The 21904-nt window shown below is 45.8% G+C and overlaps 1 protein-coding gene across 1 annotated transcript in view; it reads left to right on the top strand.

Annotated features, from left to right (window-relative positions):
• Positions 1 to 733: 733 nt before the first annotated feature.
• Positions 734 to 21904, top strand: part of DIP2B (disco interacting protein 2 homolog B) — a 59030-nt gene continuing 37859 nt past the window's right edge. Inside the window, exon 1 of the mRNA XM_083880980.1 lies at positions 734 to 828. Coding sequence (XP_083737106.1) covers positions 747 to 828 — 82 coding nt within the window. The 5' untranslated portion in view covers positions 734 to 746. The remainder of the gene's footprint in view (positions 829 to 21904) is intronic.

The following is a 21904-nucleotide window of genomic DNA, read 5'->3' on the forward strand; positions in this document are numbered from 1 at the left end:
GGGCCCTGGGGGCAGAACCAGGACTCAGGAGGAATGGAATGGGAGCAGAATGGTGACCAGGGATCGGGACTGGGGATCGGGAGCAGAACCAGGACCGAGACGGGCCAAGGCACTGGCGGGGAACTTAGACCAAGACCGGGAGATCTGGAGCGGGCCCAGGGCTGGGAGCAGAACCGAGATCTAGATAGGGGCTGGGAGAAGAACCGGGATCGGGCCAGGATCAGAATAGGGATCAGGCTGGGAGCAGAACCAAGATTGGGCTGGGGGCAGACCGGGGTTGAGAGCAGAACCGGGACTGGGCGTGGGACTGAGAGCAGAATCGGGGCTGGGCACAGAACTGGGATTAGGATCGGAATTGGGCTGGGAGCAGAACCGGGGTCGGGTCGGCAGCAGAACCGGGGTCGGGACCGGGCCGGCAGCAGCACCGGGGTCGGGCCGGGAGCAGAACCGTGGTCGGTCGAGCAGCAGAACCGGGGTCGAGGCCGGGCCGGCAGCAGAACGGGGATCAGGAGCAGAACCGGGACCGAGAGCAGCACCGGGACCGGCAGCAGCTGCAGTACCGGGGCGGGGCCGCGCGGGGGCGCTGCGGGGCGCGGGGCGCTGCGGGGCTCGGGGGCGCGCACGCCGCGCGGTCACGTGGCGCGGGCCGGGCCGGGCTCAGCCATGGCGGAGGCTGCGGCCGCTCCCGCTCCCCTCGCGCCCCGCGGCCGCTGAGCCCCCGCCGCGCCCCGAGCCCGCCCGCCGCCATGGCCGAGCCCGCCGCCGTGTCCTCGCTGCCCCGCGAGGTCCGCGAGCAGCTGGCCGAGCTGGAGCTGGAGCTCTCGGAAGGTGAGTGAGGCGCGCCCGGGGAGCCCGGCCCGGCCCTGCCCGCGGAGCCTCCCCTGTGAGGGGCCGGGGGTCGCGGGCTGCAGAGGGGCCTGGAGTGGCGGCGGTGCCGCGAGCGAGGCTCCAGCTCTGTCTGAGGGGAGGAGAGAAGGGCCCGGCCCGGGCTGGGGCTGTGTCTGGGCGGAAAAAGCGCTGGAGCATCATCTGTGCGGGGACCCCCCGATGAACCCCGGGGAGACCCCCCGGAGGGGCCCTCACCTGTCGGGGCCGGTGACCTGCCCTCCTCCCCTCCCTCGGGAGTGTTTATTTTCCTTGTGGCCTCTTTTCTGAGCTCCCGAGCTGAGGGTGCGGAGTGGGGATGAGAGACCCCGGGACAGGCGGTTCTGGGGCGGGGGACTCGCAGGAACTTTGGGCACAATAATAAAGGCAAACCCTGTGTTATTGCCACTTTCTGAATAAGTTCTTCTGCCATAATCGGTTCAGAGCATGCGCTTTCTGCTGGTTTGGTTTTTTTTTTTCTTGTTGTTGTTTCCTTTTTTTGCATGGGTTTGTCTTTGTTCCCCAGCGTTTAAAATGCTGCTCTCGGTCCAGCTTTGTTGTGAATCTCCCTTGTGAAGCCGCAGGGATGAAGCCGAGGAGGAGGAGGGGGAAGGTTGCAGAGCAGGTAGCTCAGATTTGCATCATTTTAATTTTCCTCCTTCCATCGGGGTATAAAGAACTTGATGCCAAAATCAGCGGCTTCTCCAGAGGGTTCAGTGCATGGCTGGAATAACCAGAGAATCAGAGTGACAAGGGACCTTGTGAGGATCATCAATGTCTCTCTTAGCATTAAAAATTAAGTAAAATCAAGTTACAGGCACTTCTTTCCTTGCTCTGTTTATTCCAGAGCATAAAAGGGACTTACTGACTCTTCGGGGATGAGGAATTCACTGCCAGGGTGAGCTGGGGGCTGTCAGCCCACGCTGGCACTGGGGGCTTTGCCAGCAGAAAAGGCAAAAAAAAAGCACTGCTTTCCCAACACAGCTGGCTCAGAGCTAAACCCCTGATGTTGGCTGGTTTTGTTAACTCTTTTCCAGATAAACTTTGCACAGACATTTAACTGAAGCGATAAAACTTTTATCTAGTGTTTGGTCTCCGTGATAACAGAGAATGAGGGATGGTGGTGTTGCTCAAAATGTAACATTAAATAGGCTTTTGAAAGAATTCGTTGGGTGTTTTAAGCGTTTTCTTGGGTTTTGTGAAGTTTGTTTCTTGTGGCACTGAAAGCCCATTGTGATGGATTGTACTGCAAACTAAAAAATAAATGAACTCTGTTGCTGTGACATCCCACTAATCTTTAACGAGCTGCTCCAACAGCTTCAACTTTGGTGCTACACAGTGAAGTTTTGTGGGTTATGTAAGAAATTCTCTGAATATTAAATCCACTGCCCCTTTGTGGGTTTAATACTTGGAATCCTTAATATGCATATCAAGGATTTGTTTGTGCAAATCACTTTTTCTGTCAAAAAAACCCACGAGTACAGAGAATTTTGGGTGGCTGTGTCCCCGAGACTCTTGGGAACATATTTCAGGGGATGTTGTTGCTGAGATAAGTGAGCTGTGGGAAGGGGGAGTGAGGTAATGTCATTGTGGAGTTCTTGAAAAATACGCCCTAGTTTGAGGCTTAAGCTGAGGGATTTTGAGGCCTGAGTGTGCATTGTTCAGCTGAATATAACCATGGGCTGTTGACAGTAAACAATATTGAATAGAAGCATTTTATTAAAAATGGCAGCAGGGCTCCATGTGCAACTGCTCAGTTGTTGCTCAGATAAGAACACTTGATCCTTTTTTTTTTTCCCACCCCCTTGTTACAGCTTTGATTGTTCTGGGCTTGGCTGTTGACTGTGTGTGAATGTTTCTGTCAGGTTTTTTCTTGCACAGGAAACCCTCATTTTTTTGGGAGAGGAGAGGAACTGCAGCTGCTGGGAGTAGCTCAGGGTCCCTGAGAGCAGGAGCTGGAGGTGGCTCTGTCCTTGATGGACAAGTGACAGTGGGGAGTACCTGGCTCCAGGGACTGGGAGCACAAACATTTATGAGCTGAGCCTTGCAGTGAGTCTCATCCAGCCATTTGCAACTACTAACCACCACAAAGTAGAGAATTTATAACAAAAAAGGAGGGGGGAAATATAATATTAAAACCTTATCTGACGTTGTGGTGGTGAAAGGTGCTGTGTCAGCAAGCAGGATGCAAAGTGGAGCAGGATTACTTTAATGTATGCTGGAAACAGAAATCAGAGTTTGCAAGGATGAGCCATGAGAGTTTCTTAAGGAACAATCTGTGCAGACGGAGCAACGGGGCTAATTATACCTCTGGATTATTCCTCTCTGAGCCTTGTGGTCAGCACGGAAGTAACAGTCATCCCATCCCTGAGTGCAGTGAAAACGTCTGAGCAAAGGTGTGAGACGTGCTGCAGGAAACATTAATTGGTCATTAATCAACAGGAATTGCATCTCACTCTGTGTCTCGGGCCTTGGTGATGGGTTTGAGAGCAGCTCATTCATTTCTAAGTGTGCAGAAGAGTTCATTTGTCCTCTATCAATGTGAGGAGCATTTCTACCTGCAGCAGAACTTGGGGAGACCTTCCATTCCCTCACAGAAGGGATCAGTGTTGATACCTCCGAGGAAGAATGTTCAAGTAACAATAACATGTATCAGCTGAGAATTGGGTCATGGAGCTGTGGGAGACCTGGAACCTGCTCATTACTCGTGTTTTCCTTCTTTTCTCACTTTTGGGATATTTTTTTTTCTGGAGCTTTTTCTTCATCTGTCAGTAACACCCACATTATGCATCACTAATGATGGGAAGGGCTGTCTTTGTATTTACATCTGTTGCTGTTTGATGAGTGAAAGTGCCAGGGATATTAACTTTAAAGAAGACTTTTCGCCCCGTTTTCACACATCTGTGAGTGTGGGAGCTCAGTCTCACCTTTGGGTTGAGCTGCAGCGCTGAGTGAAGGTGATTTCAGACCCATCACATCCTGCTGTTCCTTAGAATATTCCCAGTGTGTGCTGAAGGGTGCTCAGAACAAGGTAAAAGTCTGAATTCATCCCATATTCAGTGGAAAATATTAATATTAAAGCACTTCACCACCGGGCTTGGGTGATTTTACACCTTGGGTGCAACATTCCAGCCGCTCCTCTCACATCAACCTCATCCCAGCTGTTAATGGAGCTGGGAAACTCTGGAATATCCAGACTCAAAGGCTCTAATTAGGCACGTTCAGAGGATTTGTTTCATCCAGGGCACGTTACGTGACTGTTGTACTGCCTTGTGTGGGGAAGTGTGTTCTCCTGGAGGTGAGAGCTGTGGCTGTGACCCCAGCACAGCCCCACTGCAGGGCCTGGCTCTGCAGGGGTTAAACACCCACATAAAGAGCTGATTTGGCTGCTGGGCTTTGTGTCACTGCAGTCTCCGATGTTTCTCACTAGTAAAGGGCTGTGAGTGGAAAGGCACCTGAAAGTCCAGGGGAATTCCACCTCGTAGTAAGGAGGAGCTCCTGTGAGTAGCTTGGACGTCATTTCAGCCACTTCTGGGTTCTGTGACAGGGTTACCATGTCCTCCCTCCTGCCTGGTAGGCAGAAGGAGCTGGTTTCTGTTTACTCTCCTAGGTAAACACACATTTGCTGTCTGGTTGTGATTCCGGGTGGGTGTTTCTGTGAATGGCTCCGTGCACCTGGGTTTGTTCCTTTGAAAGCTGATTGTCTCTGGCTGGAGAGCTGAGGCTCTGTCTGCAGGGCAAAGCTTTGGGTGAAGATTTTCAGAAGCTGAGGGAAACAGAAGGATGGTGGCACGTATGGAAAAAGGAGTATCAGCAAAATGTGGAAACTCAGGCCAGCCAAGTGGGATAGAACCTTACTGGAAGAAAACATGTTGACTCAAGCTAGAGTGGGTAGAGCCTTTATTTTGTTTGGCTGGAAAATTTCTTACGGAATCAGGGTATTTCTCTGATCTTTTAAAAATTGTGTGTTTCAGGTTGCAATCTTTGATTGCCAGGCGCCTGTCAGAGTAGGTGAGGACCTTTTTTTATAGATTAAGCAGCTGAAGCACAGAATTTAAATTACAGAGTGAAAGGAAGTAATTGTCTGAGTAGGGACTGGCTGTATGGATTGTGCTGAGTGAGCAGAAAGGTTTCACTTCATTTTCTTCCCCCACTCTGAGAGGAACTGTGGGCAAAGCACAGAAAAGGTTGAAGAAGAGCTTTACAAACACAAGCAAGTTGGATCTGATCAGCCTGTAGCTAACAGGATTTACAGGTGGTTTTTGTGCATTTATGCAGCATCTCACCCACAAGTCTTGCATTAGGCAAAACCAGCACTGGGAAAGCTTTAATGTTGCTTCCTTAACTTACCTGCAGGACTGGCAGCAGATGGGTCCCAAATCTGCTGAGAAATCTGTGCAGGGCTTTGACGCAGCCTCTGTGTGCAGCCAGTGCAGGTAGAGTTTGAGAGCTTTGAAAAGCCTAAAACCCTCCTGGAGCTGTCACAGGGAGCTGGCTGTGCTCAGCCAGGGATCATCCAGCCTTGGATGGCTCTACAAAGATCCCAATAAAGATCCCTCATCTGCTTTCATTGTGGATGAAATTGTATTTTCTTTAGCTTTACAGCCCAGGAAGAAGTGATGTAAGCATGGAGCACATGGATTCCGTGCAATGTCTGTGTTACAGGAAAAGGAAATCCAGCTCCAGCCGTGACCAGGAGGAGCAAAGTACCAGATTTGTCACCAGTGCAGCAAACAGAAGGGGCCACGAGATGATCACAGACTTCTGCTCTGCAGATGGTCAGAGCAGGATGATTGTAGTGATTAATGGTTTGGAGAGAGGGAGTTAAACACAAATACTGGAAGGAATATTTTGGCTACTGTGAGTGGGAGTTGGGTTTAGTTGGTGCATGATTGAGGCATGTAAACATGGGGAAGAGGAGGAAGGTTTTTGGAGCATCCAGACTGGAATCATAAAAAATAACCAGGAAGGTTAAAGAACGTGCATATTTTTGTGTTGTCCCTTTTATACTTAGGAAATGAGGAGCGAGTTTGGGGCTCTTTTTAAAAGCTGCAGCTCTGACCCTTTGCCTTGGGGAGAGGAGGAAATTAGAGGCTTTAAAGAGACTCCTGCACCTCCTCCTTGGTTTCTTCTGCAAGGCTTTGCTGGAGTTACAACCAGTTTCCTCAGCTGGGTAGGGGGGACATGTGGTAACAACAATTCCCAGTGTGGATTTTATGGCTGCTGGTCCTTCCAGGCTGGGTGATATTTGCCATTTCAGCTGGATGCTCGGGCTGGGAATGTTCTCCAGACCTGTTGGCCCCGGCACAGCTGCGCTAAAGCCGCATTTGGAGTTTGCTGTGGTGTCCTAGATAACTGATCTCCAGTTTGCTATTTTAAATTCTCTAGCATGAAATATTGAGTAGGGAAATGTGATGGGTGGCAGAGGAGCTGCACAGAGCTGCTGCTCTTCCCAACGTGCAGCAATCCTTGGAGCTCCACAGGGAAGTGCAAGCAGAGCACCCCTCGTGTTTCTGGTTCATCAGTGATGTTGTGGAAAGGCTGATGGCTCCTTCCTGATTTTCCCTCTCTCTGATTAGTATTTGTCATGAAATTTTCTGTCCACTGGATTTATCATGTTTATTCAGTGGCAAGTTTCAGGAGCCAAAGAGTGAACTCATGGTGAGCATTCCCGAGGGATGGGCAGAAGCTGGAGAGTTCCTGTTTGCATTTCTTTCAAATACAATGTGCAGATAATTTCTTGGGATGGTTTTCTTTAAACCGCGTGTCTCAGTTATAAAAAGCATTTCCTGAATCTCTCGGTGAGTTGCTCAGTTGCTTTTTTGGACATGGATTCATAGAGAGAGGAATTGAAGCATTTCTCTCTGTTGAGGCTGATTCAATCCAAAATTTTTTTTTGAGAGCTTGTGAAATCAGGGACGAGTCATCAGGCCAGGATGTCTCGTTGTATTAATTAGAATGGAAGACTTACATTTGCACCATGTCTGAGGAAAGAGTGATTTATAGCTAACGGATGCTCTGCAGGCAGCAGCATTCCATCTGCTACACGAATTTTTCCCATTGCATTTCATGAAAAGCCTTGGGAAGAGCCTCACACCTGTATTTCTCATCTTGAATCACATACTGGGTTGTTGCTCTTGCCTGATATTTGGAGTAAAATTCCATCAGTTTGTGTTCTTTTTAAACTTCAAAGCTGAAAGTTTGTGAAACACCACTTGAAGTAAACATAGGCAGGACGTAAGTTTAAATTACGCTGATCTTACACCAAAGATAGTAATGTAATAGTAACATAACTTTCCTTGCTGTGAGCAATTACTTTCTTTTATGTAGTGTAATTTAAGCTGATAAAAAGAAAAAGGAAAAAAAAAAATCACGTAAAAGTTTTAGCACTTCTCTGCCAACATAAACTCTTCCTAATTCTTGTTGACTTGAGAACTGCTGATGCAAACTAGGTCTTCCTGGCCTCTGAATTCCACAGGGATGGGAACCCACAGAGCCTACAGGGCATCCATTAATACATTTTGTGGACCCAGGATTCCAATTCCTGCCTGAATGATCAGCCACGGGAACCTCTCAGAATTATTCCCCAGCAGTCAGGCAACCTGCTTTTCACTAGCTCCATGTCCCTAGGGAGCAAAAAAAAAAAAAAAACCAACCAGGAGAATTGTATCCCTGCCTGATAAAATTAGGTCTTCTGTAATCTCCCTTGGAACAGCCGGATGGCTGGCTGCCTTGAAAAACATATGTTTTAATGCAGGAATAATGCATTCCATTTAGGATGGCTGTAGCCGTGGGAGCTGGGTGACTGAGTGCATGGAGCGCTCCCATTTTGCCTCTGGGATCAGGACTGATGTCAAACATCAGGTCTAAAGTGCAGCGGTGGAAAAAGGATTGTTTGGGGATGTTTTTCCTGTATTTTGCTCTTAGGAGGGATGTTGTTCCTGTGGTTTGGTCCTAAAGGAGGTGGACGAGTGAGGCTTTTGTTGGAGATAAAGTGTAAACTGCAAAGCTGAGTCAGTGTTTGTATTCCTGGATTTGAACTCGCTGCATTAAAAAATTTACTTGGGAATAGCAACACTGGTGTTTCCTCTAATAGAGGTTTATAATTCATCTCTCTGAGAGCAGCACAGGTAACTTCGTGAGGAAGTTTTGCTTTATTCCCCTCCTGCACAGAGGGGAACACTCGATGATGTGTGTGGGAGATTTTGGAAGTGTGAGATGTGGAACATACGAGCATAGTCAGTTCTGATGGGACACTTGGTTGGCCATAAATTGGAAGGATGTGATCAAAGCTTGAATGATACAGGAGAAAAGGTCGAGGGCTGAAAGATTTGGTTTCAGGCCCTGTCCCTGATTCTAGAAAGGACCTACTTGAAGGAGATTTTGTGTTTCCTGTTGTCCCACCTGCACCTTCATTTTGGGTGTTAATTGACCTATGAGGAGCCATTCCAGTTTGAAGCACTGGAAATGGAAATTTTTCTGGAAATGCTGTGATTTTCTCTCTGAGAGCAGCAGCAGCAGCAGGAGCAGAGCACACCAGGGATGGGCTGATACTCCTCCTTACTTTTCTTGGTGGTTACATCTCTATCATCAACTTTTCCTGTAAGTGTGCACTTCTCTGGAAACAGTGATCCAGCCAAAAGAAGCCCCGAGGAGGAGATGGAGGCTTTGAAGTTTTGTGCTCCCTTTCTAGCAAGAGGTAAGAGCAGAGTTAACAGTTCCAAGGTCACTCTGGGCCATGGCATGAGGAAGGCCATTCCTGCTGTGACATTCCTGCTCACAATGTGCATTGTCACCGGGGTGAGGACAAGGAGAGTTCCTCCAAGTGACATGGCAGATTCCAGGCTGTGATTATTCACCCTGTGATGGAGAGTGGGGTCAGGGAGTCAGGGTGATGGGAGCAGGAGATAAAAGTCCCTGATCCTCGGCAGTGCTGGTAGAGAATAAACAGATCCGCAGTTATTAAACTGTGCTGCCTTTTTTTTCTCCCTTAATTGAATCCAAGCGGAAAATGCCTATTAAAGGTGCTCCATTTCTGGCGTTCAGGAGATTGCTGTGTGTCCCATGGGGTGGTGGAACAAGGTCCTGATGGCATTTGAGGGGCTGCTCGTTGTGTGTGGTGAGGAAGGAGAGAAATTTGCTTTTTACAGCTCTATGCTGCATCTCCAGGCTGGAGGAAATCACCTCTGTGCTTTCTTTTTTCTGCTGTGTGTCCTCAGGAGCTGCAGCCCAGGTTTCATAACAAAGCCCTTGGCTCAGGCTGCTCTCACCTCTTGGCACTTCAGTCTTTCCATCTCAGGGAGCTCAGGTGCTGCAGCTCCATGGAAAGCCGTGAACTTTGGCAAACCAGAGAGGGCATGGGATGAAACTTTTAGGAATCTAAGGTGTATTTCTTAAGAAAATATCAAACCTTTCACTGCATTCGGGGTTCGTGAGCAGCAAAAAAACCAAATTATAAATTATTTTGAGATTTTTTTGGGGGGCTTTTGTGTCAATCCTGACAAAATACTGAATGTGAGACTGATCCCCTTGTGTTACAAAAAGGAGATCTCCAAATGGCCAAGTGCTCATGTAAATGTTTTTTTGAGGCTGAGACCTGTGTTTATTCTTAGGGCAGAAACTTTAAGTGATCCCTTGTGGATTAAAAAAAGAACAATTCTTATTGTAACTGGAATGAAAACCTCCATTCTTACGCAATTTGGGGTTGGAAGCTGGTGCAGTGAAAAGGGGGAAGTATTGTTATTTTGAGTTCCCAGGCAGGAAGGGGGGGAGATGCACAGGGGTGAGGTGAGCAGGACACAGAGCAGGGGACACCAGACTCTCTGTGGCTGAGGGGATGTTGTCACTCACACTGTGACATGTACAATCTGATTATTACCAATGAGTGGATATCTCACCGTGCTGCACGTTCAGGAAGCTTTTCCATGATGGTGATGGTCAGCTTTGGTTGAACATGATATAAACCCACTGTATTTGTAGGATTTCTCCTCTCTGCTTTAAATTTTCAAGTCTTCCTTGAAAATGTCCTGATTTTAAGAAGTTGTGTGGTGCAGAAAGAAGTCATTTACTGAATCCCAAATAGGGAGAATCGTGGATGAAGGAGAAGCAAATGAGTCAGATATAAATAATCCTATTATGTCTTGGCTGCAGCCACACCTAGAAACCTTGAGCAAACATTTCTGTGTGGTTATTCCTGTGTTTGATACACTTTAACTTGTTAAGTCCTGTTTTAAAATTGCAGCGTGTAAAAATTGTGTAGGACCAGTTACCATTAGCGTGAAGGACTTGGGAACATTATTTTAGTCATTTTGACCAGAAGCACAGAGACCTGAGTTAATTTGCTCTCATATTTCCCCAAAATCAGAAAAATCTATAACCCTGGAGCTGGTGTTGCCTTGGAAGGCTTTCAAGGCAGTTCTTTTTGCAGTAGGCCTTAAAAAAAAATCTCTGGCAAGAAGAGCAAACAGGAAGATGTAATTACCCTTTGCCTTTTGTGCATCAAATCCTTGTTCATTGGACAGAGCTTTGGTAAAACACTTTTAGAAGGAGCTGCTTGTAGCATGGAAGCTGTAAGGAAAAGCATTTGGATCCAGCTAAGTCATACCTGATGTTCCTGTGATTCCTGTTCTGTGTCTTAATTACTCACCTCATGGTGTGGGTCTCCTCTTTTTTATGGTGGATAAGCTGATTTTTAATAAATCTGAACAAAGCCATTTTTCCAGGTGTGACTTTAAAAAAAAAAAAAAAAGAAAATTTGGACCTTTTTCCTCCCTTCCTCCTCTGATTCCAGTTCCTCTGTTGTAGCTCCTGTACTGGGGGGCCTGAAATCTCCCTTGTCACCTGTGGCTGTTGCTAATTTCGAGATATTAGTACCAGAAATCAGGGTTTGGATTTTAGTTCTTGTCCAAACACATTCCTTTTGCTGTTCTCCTGTACTGCCTGCTCTCCTTTGGGCTTTGTCCTGGGAAATAGGATCCTCTGGCTCAAGAGAGCTGCAGAGGTTTGTCCTGCACACCACGATCCTTCCCTGCAGGATTCCCATTCCTGTAAGGATCCTTCTCATCTATCAGTGTGCAGTGGCACAGCTGATGGTGTTCAACCTGTTCACTTCCCTGTGGGGTGTGAAGGTGATTCCTGGTGTTGAACCCGACGGGGAAAGACAAATAGAAATCAAGGTTCATGTAGTGGAAGCTCTAAGGGATGTGTTTATGGAGGCTCACACTCAACATTGAGTCTTAGACATTTTCTCTTTCGCACCTTCCAGATATTTAATTGGATTCAGCAAAGTACAGGGGAGGGAGGCACAAAATAAGGGGATGATGTTCATAAAAGTTCTCCAAGATGCCAGAACTTGGCCTCTTCTCCTAGCAAAATAATTACTTGTTTATGTTCTCTTGTTTGAAATGACAGAAGACCTTCCTGGGAGTGTTTAAAATGACAGACCAAGTGAAATGATGTGAGCACAGAGGTGTTGTATGGCACTGCAGGGTCCTCTTCCAGCAGACACACAATGATTTGGGCAGAAGGATAAAAGGAGAAAATTGGCTGGAGAACTGGAGAAGGAGAAAATAATCTTATCTGAGAGTTGAGTTTGGCTTCAGGTTATGAAGGTACAGCCAGGAGTGTGTGTGTGTGTGGTTTTCTGGTGCTTCTACCCTGCAAAGTGACAACCTTGGGGCTGTGCTGGTGCAGCTGCTCCAGGGTTTGGCTGCAGGACCTCACAGGCACAAAGAAATTCACAGTATTGCAGTGGAATCCTTGACACCATGAGAGCAGTCTGTAAAATAGTCCAAGAAAGGGAGAAGGAAAGGAACTAGCGAACTAGAGAGACCTGGGAAACGTCAGAGCTGGTTTTTCTATAGTTCTGCTGTCAGGAAGAGCTATTTCAGAATAGTTTTCTGTGGGTTGAAGTGTGACAAGAAAGTCCCCAAGAGGTGCTGTCACATCGGGGTAAGCTTTCAGTTGTTGGATTGTTTCCACCATTCAAAGAGATCGTTTGAAGCTGTTTCATGGATTCTTAGTTGAAAGGTGCATTTCTGCTCCTTCAGCACATTCTGCCCCAAGCAGCTGCAGACAGATCCATGTCTTAACTCACTAAACCAGTTAATGGTGGAGCTCTGAGCACATTGTCTGCTGTCTCCTGTGACATTGTGTTGGGCATGGCAGTGAAACTGTGCTGGCTGTTGCAGGGAGTTCCCTCACCGAGGGGAAAAGCTGACTTGGGTTTCCTGTGCTGTCCTTTCCCTCTGATTGTGCAGGGTGAGAATTCAAAGCCTTAGCCACGTTATCTGTGGATGGAAGCACATCTGAAGAGGAGGAAGGCAGCAAGGCCAGGCAATGAGCCAATTGCTCCAAGCTTTTGTTAGAGACTAAAGGAAACCTATGTCCATTTAGGCATCCCCATGGCCTCTCTGGGAAGGAGGTGAAGGCAGTTTTTGGAAGTGATCACACACTTCTGCATGTCACTGTCCATTAGCTCTCAAGACCCTGTTGGATTTTGAACTGGAAGATCTTGTATTGAATTCTGAGGGTTTTCCTCCAGCAGGTCTGTCAGGAGAGCACTGACCCTGTCTATTGAAACCAGACCATGGGGAAGGATCTGTGTGGAACTGATCCCTTACAGAACATCTGTGTGACTTCCCTCTGCTCTCAGGGCAGGACATGTCTCCAGTGGTCAGGCTGTTTTAGCTCTGAGGAAGGTGCCTCTGGGGTGAACTGCTTTCTCCCTGTGATAAATTCCTCATTCTCAGCTTGCTGCGTGCAGAAATAAAAAGGAGAGACAAGCTCAAGCATCAAAAGAAACGTCAATTTTAAACAAGTGCAACCGAGCAAATTAAAAATGGGCAAGTTTTCATGTTTGGATCTTTACCATTCCTTTTTCCTCTGCATGAAAAGAAGATTTTGGAGTGATTTATGGCTGTCATGCCAGGCTTCTCAGCACTGTAGGGTACAGCACAGTCTGTCAGTTGAGCTGTTGATTTTGACAGGCTGCACTTCTGGGCCAGGGCTTTTTTTTTTTTTTTTTTTTTTTTTTTTTTTTTTTTTTTTTTGTTCCTCCTTTGGGGTATATTCAATCCTGCCTGTTCTCAGCACAACTGATTGAGGTATCACACTTCAGAGAACTCTGACCACAGTGTTGGGTTGTGAGCACATCCTGCATTTGTGGCTTCTGTGTGGTTGTGTATTTTCATGGAGTTTGAGGGCCACCCACCTGTGACCTGGTAGTCCTAGAAGGAATTTTGTTGTGTCTTCTTCCAGCAGAATTAGGGCTAGAGGAAACAGCTCTCCAGAGTTTTCTGGATATATCTGAGGTGCTACAGCCTGCAGGAGTTTTTATGGATGCTCAGACTGGCTGTCGCTGCAGGTCAGCACTGTGTTCTGTAGGAAGATCTCAGCTGGGATTCTCCAAGGAATTTATTTTGTTCCTGTGAGTTTTTTTTAATACAGTTCTGTGTTGTGCTTGTAGAATCCCAGTGCTAAGAAAGAATTAATCCTGTTGTGCAAGAGATGTTGGAGAGAAGTGGTTGTTTTATTTCCCAAACATCATCATTTCTCTTGAAAATGTCTCTCATTGAGAGACTGTTACGTGGCGTGGCATGAATTTTACTTCTGTGAAACACACAGAGTCAGCAGAGAAGTCTTGGAGAACAAATTGGAGGGCGGTGATCCAACCTGGAGCTGTGTCCTCAGTCCTTCTCTTTCAGAGTTTTTTTTTTGCTTAATTGCAGATTTTCTATTTGGATGTTAATCCTTTAGTTTCTCTTTCTTGGCAGAATATCTTGTCTTAAATTATTACTGTCAACACGTCCTTAGCCCTTCCTGCCCCTCCACCCCCTGATTGTGAGTGTTGTCTGTGGTGCTTTGCTGTAAAAGGCCCTGGTGTTTGCAGCTGAAAGCAAAGCCTGCTCTGAATATCATATTTTATCCAAAAGACACAAGCAGCTCCCCATTAATATTATTACATTGACACTCTGGTTTTATAAACAGTGGAATGTTCTGTGGAATGGTTGTTATCCAGTGATTATGGCTCCATTAGGCACAGGAACAGATGGTTCGTGTCCAAGTGCTTTTTTATGTTGTCATTTCTAGCTGGAATAAAAGGGAATGTTGAATTTTCATCCCTTCATTGCTGAGGCTGGAAAGGTCACACAGGCTGTGATGGAGGAATTGTATTAAAATGAGGTTGAGAGACCAAGTAGGAAGTGAACTAATCCATGGAATCATGGAATAGTTTGGGTTGGAAGGGGCCTTAAAGCTCGTCTCACACCACTCTGCTGCCATGGACACCTTCCACTGCCCCTGGTTGCTCCAAGGCCTGGCCTTGGACACTTCCAGGGGTGGGGAATGATGTGGAATAGATTGGAGCAAGGCAGAGCACACGGATGCTGGAATGGGTTGTAGGTCAGTGGAGCAAGGCTGCAATTAGGGTGATCCTCAGATGGGCAAACCACAGAGTTCTGTAGGGTCTCCAGGTTGAGAGGAGGTGGAGCTCCTGCAGTGATGGAGAGGGAGTGGCCTGGGAAGCCTCTGCCTTCCTTAGCAGCCTGAACAGGGGTGGAATTAGGCCACAGATGTCCAGGAACTCTGCCAGGGTCACACTGTGGAGCTGAAGCAGCAGCTTTGCCTGGTGCACCTGTGTCCATCCCTGACCTCCATCCTGCCTTCTTCATCAGGGGTGATGTGGAATTGAAGATCTTGTGGTCCCCACAAATGACTGACAAGTCTAATTTTATACCCTCCACAATTCCTTGCTTTTTCAGGTCATGCATTTGTTACATTTTTAATTTTTTTTTTTGTAGGTTTAGCGTTTTTCTTGGACATTTTAGAGTTGTGTACTAAATTCTAATCTGCCCATGCCTAGAGAGAATTTAGCTGGCAGGATTTTTTCTTGTTGTGAGAACCAGAGAGTTCAAAATTGGGCTTCTGTTTTCAGTGAGTAAGTTGGAAAATTGACCTGTCTTTTTTTGCATAGTAATAAACCCAAGCTAATTCTGTAGAATTAAGTGCTAATGAGAAATAAGACAATAAAGTTTAGTTTGTTATTGAAAGTAATTCTGCTTCCACCTTGGAGGGACATTGGCTATTGCTGAGAGAAACTGCACAGTCACCTTTGCTTGAAATTTAATGCAGAAAGGAAAATTAAAATATGATCTCACTCTCATTAAAATTAAGTAATTGATGTCATCATTCAATTACAAGATTTTTTAGGAGCTTCCTACAAATCTTTTTCAGGTTGTTATTAAAACCTGACCAACCAGGGATCCTAAAATTGGAGGAAATGGGGGTAAGTTCTCTGTTAGGTAACAGAGAGGTAAAGGAGCATCTCAGGAGAATCCCCAAGTGACAAACTCAACCCTGAACTCCTGAAGGCAAAGTGTCCTTCTCCTTCGTGGAGATTCCAGCTCAGCATCACAGATTGCAGGAAATCTTTCATCTCTTGCTCTGGGCTAAAAAGAGATGGAGTGGCAAAGGAGACTCAGGGTTTTGTGCCTGCTTCATCATTTTCAGAGTATGAATATTTAATTTAGGCTTCTTAAGGCTTTTAGCAGATTTATCAGGCTGCTTCCTGTGGTAGTGTATGTGAGGACAACTGGAAGGAGCATTTGGATTCGCTTACGGTATGGAAGTAGGGTTTATTTGTTTTGATTTATTACTGAAATACTTTCAAGAAACTCATCTTGTTCTGTGAGTAACTTCCTCATAATCTTAACCAGAAAACAGAACCAGCAGCTCTTACTTCTCCAGTGCCAAGCAGTGTTTTGGTGACAAGGTGCAGCTTTTACTTGGTTAGGGCTGAAATCTGTTTGTGCTGCTGTTATGTGGTTAGAAGTTTATATAAATATTTCATAATTTTGGGCTTGTTTTTACAACAAGTTTGATCTTGGAGAGATTGCACCTTGTTAGTGCAAATACACCATGGAATTTTTACCTACTATTAGACATAAAGTTCCTTCTTTTCCAAATTCAAGACATTCTGGTCAAGTGAACAGTGCAGGACATGAGGAAGGTCTGGTTGCCTTTCAGCACATGAGAACCCCTTTTGTTTGTGTTCTTTTAGTTTTTGTCAAATTGCTGACTGTGTGCTCTTAAATAATCCTGCTGATTTCTCCATACTTCCTTCCCTCTACAAGCAAGACATTTGAGAAATCAGTTTATTTAAATTGGAAGGGGAGATATTGCACCCTCAGAGAGGCAATGAGAGGAAAATTCTCTGTCAGAAGTAGTTGTGGATTTGGAGACGGCTGGTGAAAAAGATCTTTTTTTACTTTTAGACCTGTTTATTTTGGTTCAAGGTCCACTGGTGTCAGTGTGGAAGGGATATATGTCCTTCCAGTTTTGTGAAAATCCGTTTTGACGGTGATGTACCGATAGAAGGCAAAAAAATCCCATGTCTGAGGCTGTTAGTGATTTGAACAACAGAAATATCAGGGTGATATCACAATATCCTGCTTAACAAGGGCAGTTAATTGACTGCTCTTTCTCTTTAGGGTAAAAGGATTTTTTTTCTATTTAAAAAGGCCACTTTGCACCAAAACCTAAATGTAATTTTTAAAAAACACCCATTAATATGTTTATTAATTAGGAAGAATGGGTGTGCTGGGAGAAAACTCTGTTTCTCCCCTGAAGCAGCCGAGTTCAGTGACTTTGGGGTGAGTTTGCAAAGCACAGCTGAGTTGTTGGGTTCTCCTCTTTGCTGCCGAGTTTGGCTCATTATTTTGATCTTCCACACAGCTCAAAGGCTTTTTCACATGAGAAGGATCTTGCCCACATCCTGCTCTGCAGCAGGAACAAAGCCCTGCTGGAGCAGGCGTTGACTCTGCCCAAAAGAGCCCTGAACAGAAGTCGTTCCTCTCGTGATCCTTCTTGTAAAGAGCCTTGCAGCTGACAGGATAATGGGGTTTCTCAAGCCTGCTGGTGACGTGCCAACAGGGTTTCCTTAGCAGTGCCATTCTTTAAGGAGCTGTGGATGCTGATGTAAACACAACTGAAAGCTTCACACAAGCCTGGACTGAACACAGAGCCTGGAATCTGCTGCTCATGCCGTGCTGTGCAGGACATTTTTCTTCTGCTCTGTCTATTTAAATCTGGTTTCCCAGGCTTGTAAGCAGACTTGAATGGGTTGTGCTGTTGAGTGCAGGAAAGCTGGCCCAGTGTCTGCCTGGAGGAGCTCTCCTGCTCCATGGGGCAGCCTCTCATTCCTCAGATACAGAATCATGTTTGGATGGGGGTATTCAGAGCAGGTTTAAGAGTATTAAACAAGGTTTTTTGGTTCCAAATAATCAGGCTTGAAGGGAATGAGTAGGAAAGCTCTGTGCTGCTCCTGGAGCTGCTGCTGCCTCCGTCGGGAACGCGTCGGGAATTTGGTGGGAGTCTCCGCCAGTCAAATTACAGGTGTCGCACACTAATTGGAGGCTGGTAAAAGTTTAATAATTGTATTGCTTTGCCTTTAAGTAGTGGGATCCTGCTCTGGTGACTAATCCTGTTTAATAGTGACTGTCCTCGAGTGAGCACTTGGGAGTGCAGTGACTCGGGGTTCTGTTCCAGATTTCAATGCTTTGGGAGAAACAACGTATTTTTCTCTCTTGAGCAGCCACCGCTTTCTCTGCTGCTTTTTCTATGGAATGGGAGTAACATCCTGATGAATAAACACTTGGTACTCCTTGGTAAAACCAGGGCAGGAAGGGTGTGGGATGTGTGTCTCACCTCTTGATTTTTGAAAGATTCATTCTTGCAATTGATTCACTACACTTGGTTGGTTCAGTTTTTTTTTTTAGTTGGGTTTTGTTTGAGGAGGAGGGATCTTCTAAGTATCAGTAACTCAACAAGTTCTCTTTTCTTTGTTTCATCGTGCATAATCATCGACCTCGTGGCTGTGACTTGGAATAGCACTATCCCATCTGGAAATATATAATTACTGTGCAGGGTGAGGTGCCAACTGGGTTAGGTTCTGTGCTGTGTTTAAGGGCAGGTCAGAGTTGCTGAAGGCTTTGTGTGAGCAGCTGTGTTTGATCACTAGATAGGGCAATAATTGCTCATGATTTCTTTCTTCTCCTCTTCTTGCATCTTACTCAAGAATCTAGGATTTACTTAGGAGAAGTAACTTCAGGTCCAGCTGGACTGAAGCTGGTCTGTGTATCCAAACTTTTGCCTTTTGGTATGGTGGGATGAGGTGTTGCTGTGGAGTCAGGGTGGCAGGAGAGTTACCAGCAAGGACTCCCTGTGGCACTTGGCTTATATTAAAAATTGAAGCCAAGAGAATTATTAAATATTGACACCTGGGAGCCAAGAAAAGGTGCCTGACAGGAGTCATGCACAGGATTAAAACCTACAGTAACTTCTGTTTTAATCTCTTCAGGTGCCAGCATGGTTTTGTCTTTAATTCCTGGGCTAAAACCAGGCTTGACTTGGAAAATCATCTGTCCACACTTACCTATCCCTTGTGGAAAGTGCAGACTGCCAGAACAGGCAGAGTTTGTGTGCAGTCTCTTGTCGTTGGGCTGGACAGGCAACTCCTGGGAGAGCGTTATCAGCACTCACAGCTCAAATAATTCAATGTGTACCTGGAGGGTGACAATGCTCTACCTGCCTGAATCAAGTTCTGAATCACAGGGCTGTCACAGTTTAGTCATTTCCTGGGAAATTTTGCTTTTCAGTCTGGTGAGAGAGTGTGAGGTCTGCACTTGTGCCGGGGATTGAATACTTGGGAATTTCTACTGGTGTCTGTGAGCTGGAGGTTAGTCAGCAAAAAGAATTATTCAGAATCACTTCAGCTGGGTTATTTAATGCTCTGGGAGTTGTCTTGCTTTACTCAGCTCAGCTGGTTCTTGGCTTCGTGTGTGACACTGTCTGTGTCCCCTCCTGCAGATTGTTCTGGTGCAGGGCTGGTGTTAAAACCCTGCAGTGCTCCTGCCTTTCAACTCACAGGGTTCTCACTGACTCTGTGTTAAAAATAGATGAAAACATTTCTCCTGAACAGATTTTGTAAAATCCTGTTTGTGACAAAGCCTCGGGTTTGTTGCATTCAGGAGGGAAAATGCCTTTCCCCCCAATGACAAGCTGTAGGTATTTAAAAGATTTTTACTTTTTATCCCTAGAATGGGGTTACATGCAAAATTCTTTATTTGTAAATTGGATTCAACTGTTTATGTGCATGTGCTGCACATAAATTTTATGGGTAATGTAAAATTTATGTGGCTGCACTTCAAAACAGAATATCTCATATAAAATTGACTTTGGTGGTTGGATTTTACAGGTGTTGGTTGGAGGCAGTTGAGCAGAGCCTGTGTTTCAGGTTATGAGGGCTGACACAATTAACTGATGGAATTGAAGGTTTTAAGAGTTTATCTTCAAGAACCTTTGGAGCTTTTTAAAAAAGATTTTACCTTTTGGAAAGGTAGATGTTAGTTGTGCATTGACAGCATGATTTGTGTGGCTGATCACAGAATCCTTGAGGCTGGAAAAGTCAAGCTGTGACTGATCCCCACCTTGTCATCAGCTCAGAGCACTGAGTGCCACATCTGGTCATTTTTTGGATACCTCCAGGGATGGGGACTCCACCACCTCCCTGGGCAGCCCCTTTCAATATTTAACTGCCCTTTCCATGAAGAAATTCCTCCTGATGCACGAGTTCATTTCGCATCCCGTTGCCCCAGCTGAGGATCTGAAAGGCAGAGAGTTTTCCTGGAGGTGAAGAAGAGGTGGTTTGACCAATGTACCTGAGGAAATCCTTTAAATAAACTTCAAACAGAGATACCAGGACGTGGTGATGCTGTATGAGCCAAGGTGAGCACGTTCTCATGTCTGCTGTGAGAGAAAAATCAACCAGAGCACAGATAAACCCACAAGAGTCTCTTTTATTCCCAGTCCTAGCTCCCAAAGCCCCTGAGAACTCATTTTGCTGACCCTGCATAGTGCTATTTTCAGCAGAAATGCTCATGATGAGTTACCAGATGTATCTTTGTGTGGAGGAGGGAAGGTCTGTGGCCTCTTTGTCACTGATGCTCCCAGCCCAGGTGTACAGGAGGGGGGACTGAGCCCTGCCCTCAGCTCACCCACTTTGGTGATGCATCACATATGGCCTCAAAGATTACAGCTGGAAATACACGGCCCAGACGGGTGAACCGAGGACACTGGATCTGCTGCAACTCGGAAATGCTGCTGGAAGATAAAGAGATTCTTTGGTATAGTTTCAGGAGTTGGATTTACTGCTTAAAGTTAAAACAGCAACCTAAAAAAAAAAAAACAACAACAAAAAAAACCCTTAAGGTTTATGGTACCCAGTGAGTGATCCAGGGTGAAGAGCACCTTTGTGACCTGGGATGACCCAGATCTTGGACACAGGGGCAGCCATGCCACAAAAAACCTTCATCTTGAATGGAATTCTTTCAAAATAATAAATGTCGAGATTAAAATAGTTCGAATTTGGTAAAAAAACACTCCTTAAGCCTTTTAGAAAAGGGTTTTGGAGCTGTAGAACAGAGCCCCCACAGTGCTGTGGCCAAGTCGGCTTGTTCTGGGTGTGTAAATTAATCTGGAGCTGATCTGTCTGTGAAACTTTTAACACTGAAGCTGGAGCAGTTTAATGCTTATGCCCAACAAACACAGCTTTGTGAGCCCGGCTGGGTTTTCAGTGCCCTATTCATGCTTCTAGTGGGAATACAATGGTGCTGTTAAAGGGAAACTACAGAGCCCAAACCTGTGCTGGTTGTTTGGTGACAAGTACAGTGAGCAAGGTGTTATTTCTCTGAAGAAATCAAACTTTTTCTGGAAGACTCTCAGTCCACAGACCTTGCTATTATCTCCAAGAAGGAAACCTGATATACAGCTTCACCCAAAAGAAGGAGGAGGGAATCTTTGAAGCTGCATCATCATTTGGCCTCAAACAGAAGGAGGCAATTGTCTAAACTTGTTTCAAATGTAGTTTTTGTCCTGCAGTTGTAGCTAAGAGTGGTAGGAGGAGTTTAAGGCCACTGCACAGGTACAGCCTTAGAAGAAAAGGTTTAAATGTTGTGTTTTGGCTTGCTGAAGCCTAGGACTGAGGATGTCTCAGTTTTAACCCTTGGTAAAACCATTGGGGAGCGTGTGGAATGTCCAGAAGTTGCCAGTTCTCCAGGAAAATCCAACCTGGCCTTGGACACTTCCAGGGATGGAGCTGCCACAGCTTCTTTGGGCAATTTGTGCCAGGCCCTCCCCACCCTCACAGGGAGGAATTTTTTCTTTAAGAAAGGTGGGGACCAGTTCTAAGCACATAAATGAGTGATGACAGCATTCTTTACTTAGTCCTGGCCCAATGTTGTGCCCATTTTTTGCCCAGGCCACAAGTGCACTTAACCCTCAAATGTGCTACTTTCCACTCCAGTCACACTTGAAAGGCCTTATCTGGAGGTAGCAAAAGAACATTCTGGACTTTGAGCAGCACTTCTGGTCTTCATTGTCTCGATGTTGGTATTCCAGGCTCGAGCCCTGCAGACCCAAACTCTGCGTTCTGCTCTTTTGGAGATGATAAAACAACAGGGAGATGTTGCCTGTCCTGTGCCTGGACATCAGCAGGGGAGCAGACAAGAAAGGCCAAGTCATCAGGTCATTTTTAGTGGTGAGACCTGAAATACAGATGCATCAGTGATAATAGAATAATTTAATTATTTTTGTTACAGTCTTTTTGTCGCGTCTGCTCTCTTTCAGTGGAGTAGCTGTCTGTGTTTTGGAGCTAATGCAAGTACCAGAAGCACTACTAGGAATCCTTGGTGGCACAAACTGTTGGAAACATCAACAGATTTTTTTTTTTCTTTTAAAGCATACAAACATTTTTTTTAAAACTGCTTTCCAATTGGAAATCTTTTCCTTCCTTCAGCCCGGTGTTTGGCGGCTTTGTTGGGGGAGATGCTGTGCCCTACGTGATCATTTTCCTTAATTTCTCCACTGTAGTAATTATGGTTTTGTTCGACAGTAAATGATTCAGTGTTCTCATTCCATGGGGGAAGGGGGAGCGGGGATGTTGAAAGAGGAGCATTGTCTGAGCTAGCAGGATTAGCGGGTGTTA

This window comes from Zosterops lateralis (assembly GCF_965231275.1).
Source record: "Zosterops lateralis genome assembly, chromosome: 32".
Taxonomy (NCBI): Eukaryota; Metazoa; Chordata; class Aves; order Passeriformes; family Zosteropidae; genus Zosterops; species Zosterops lateralis.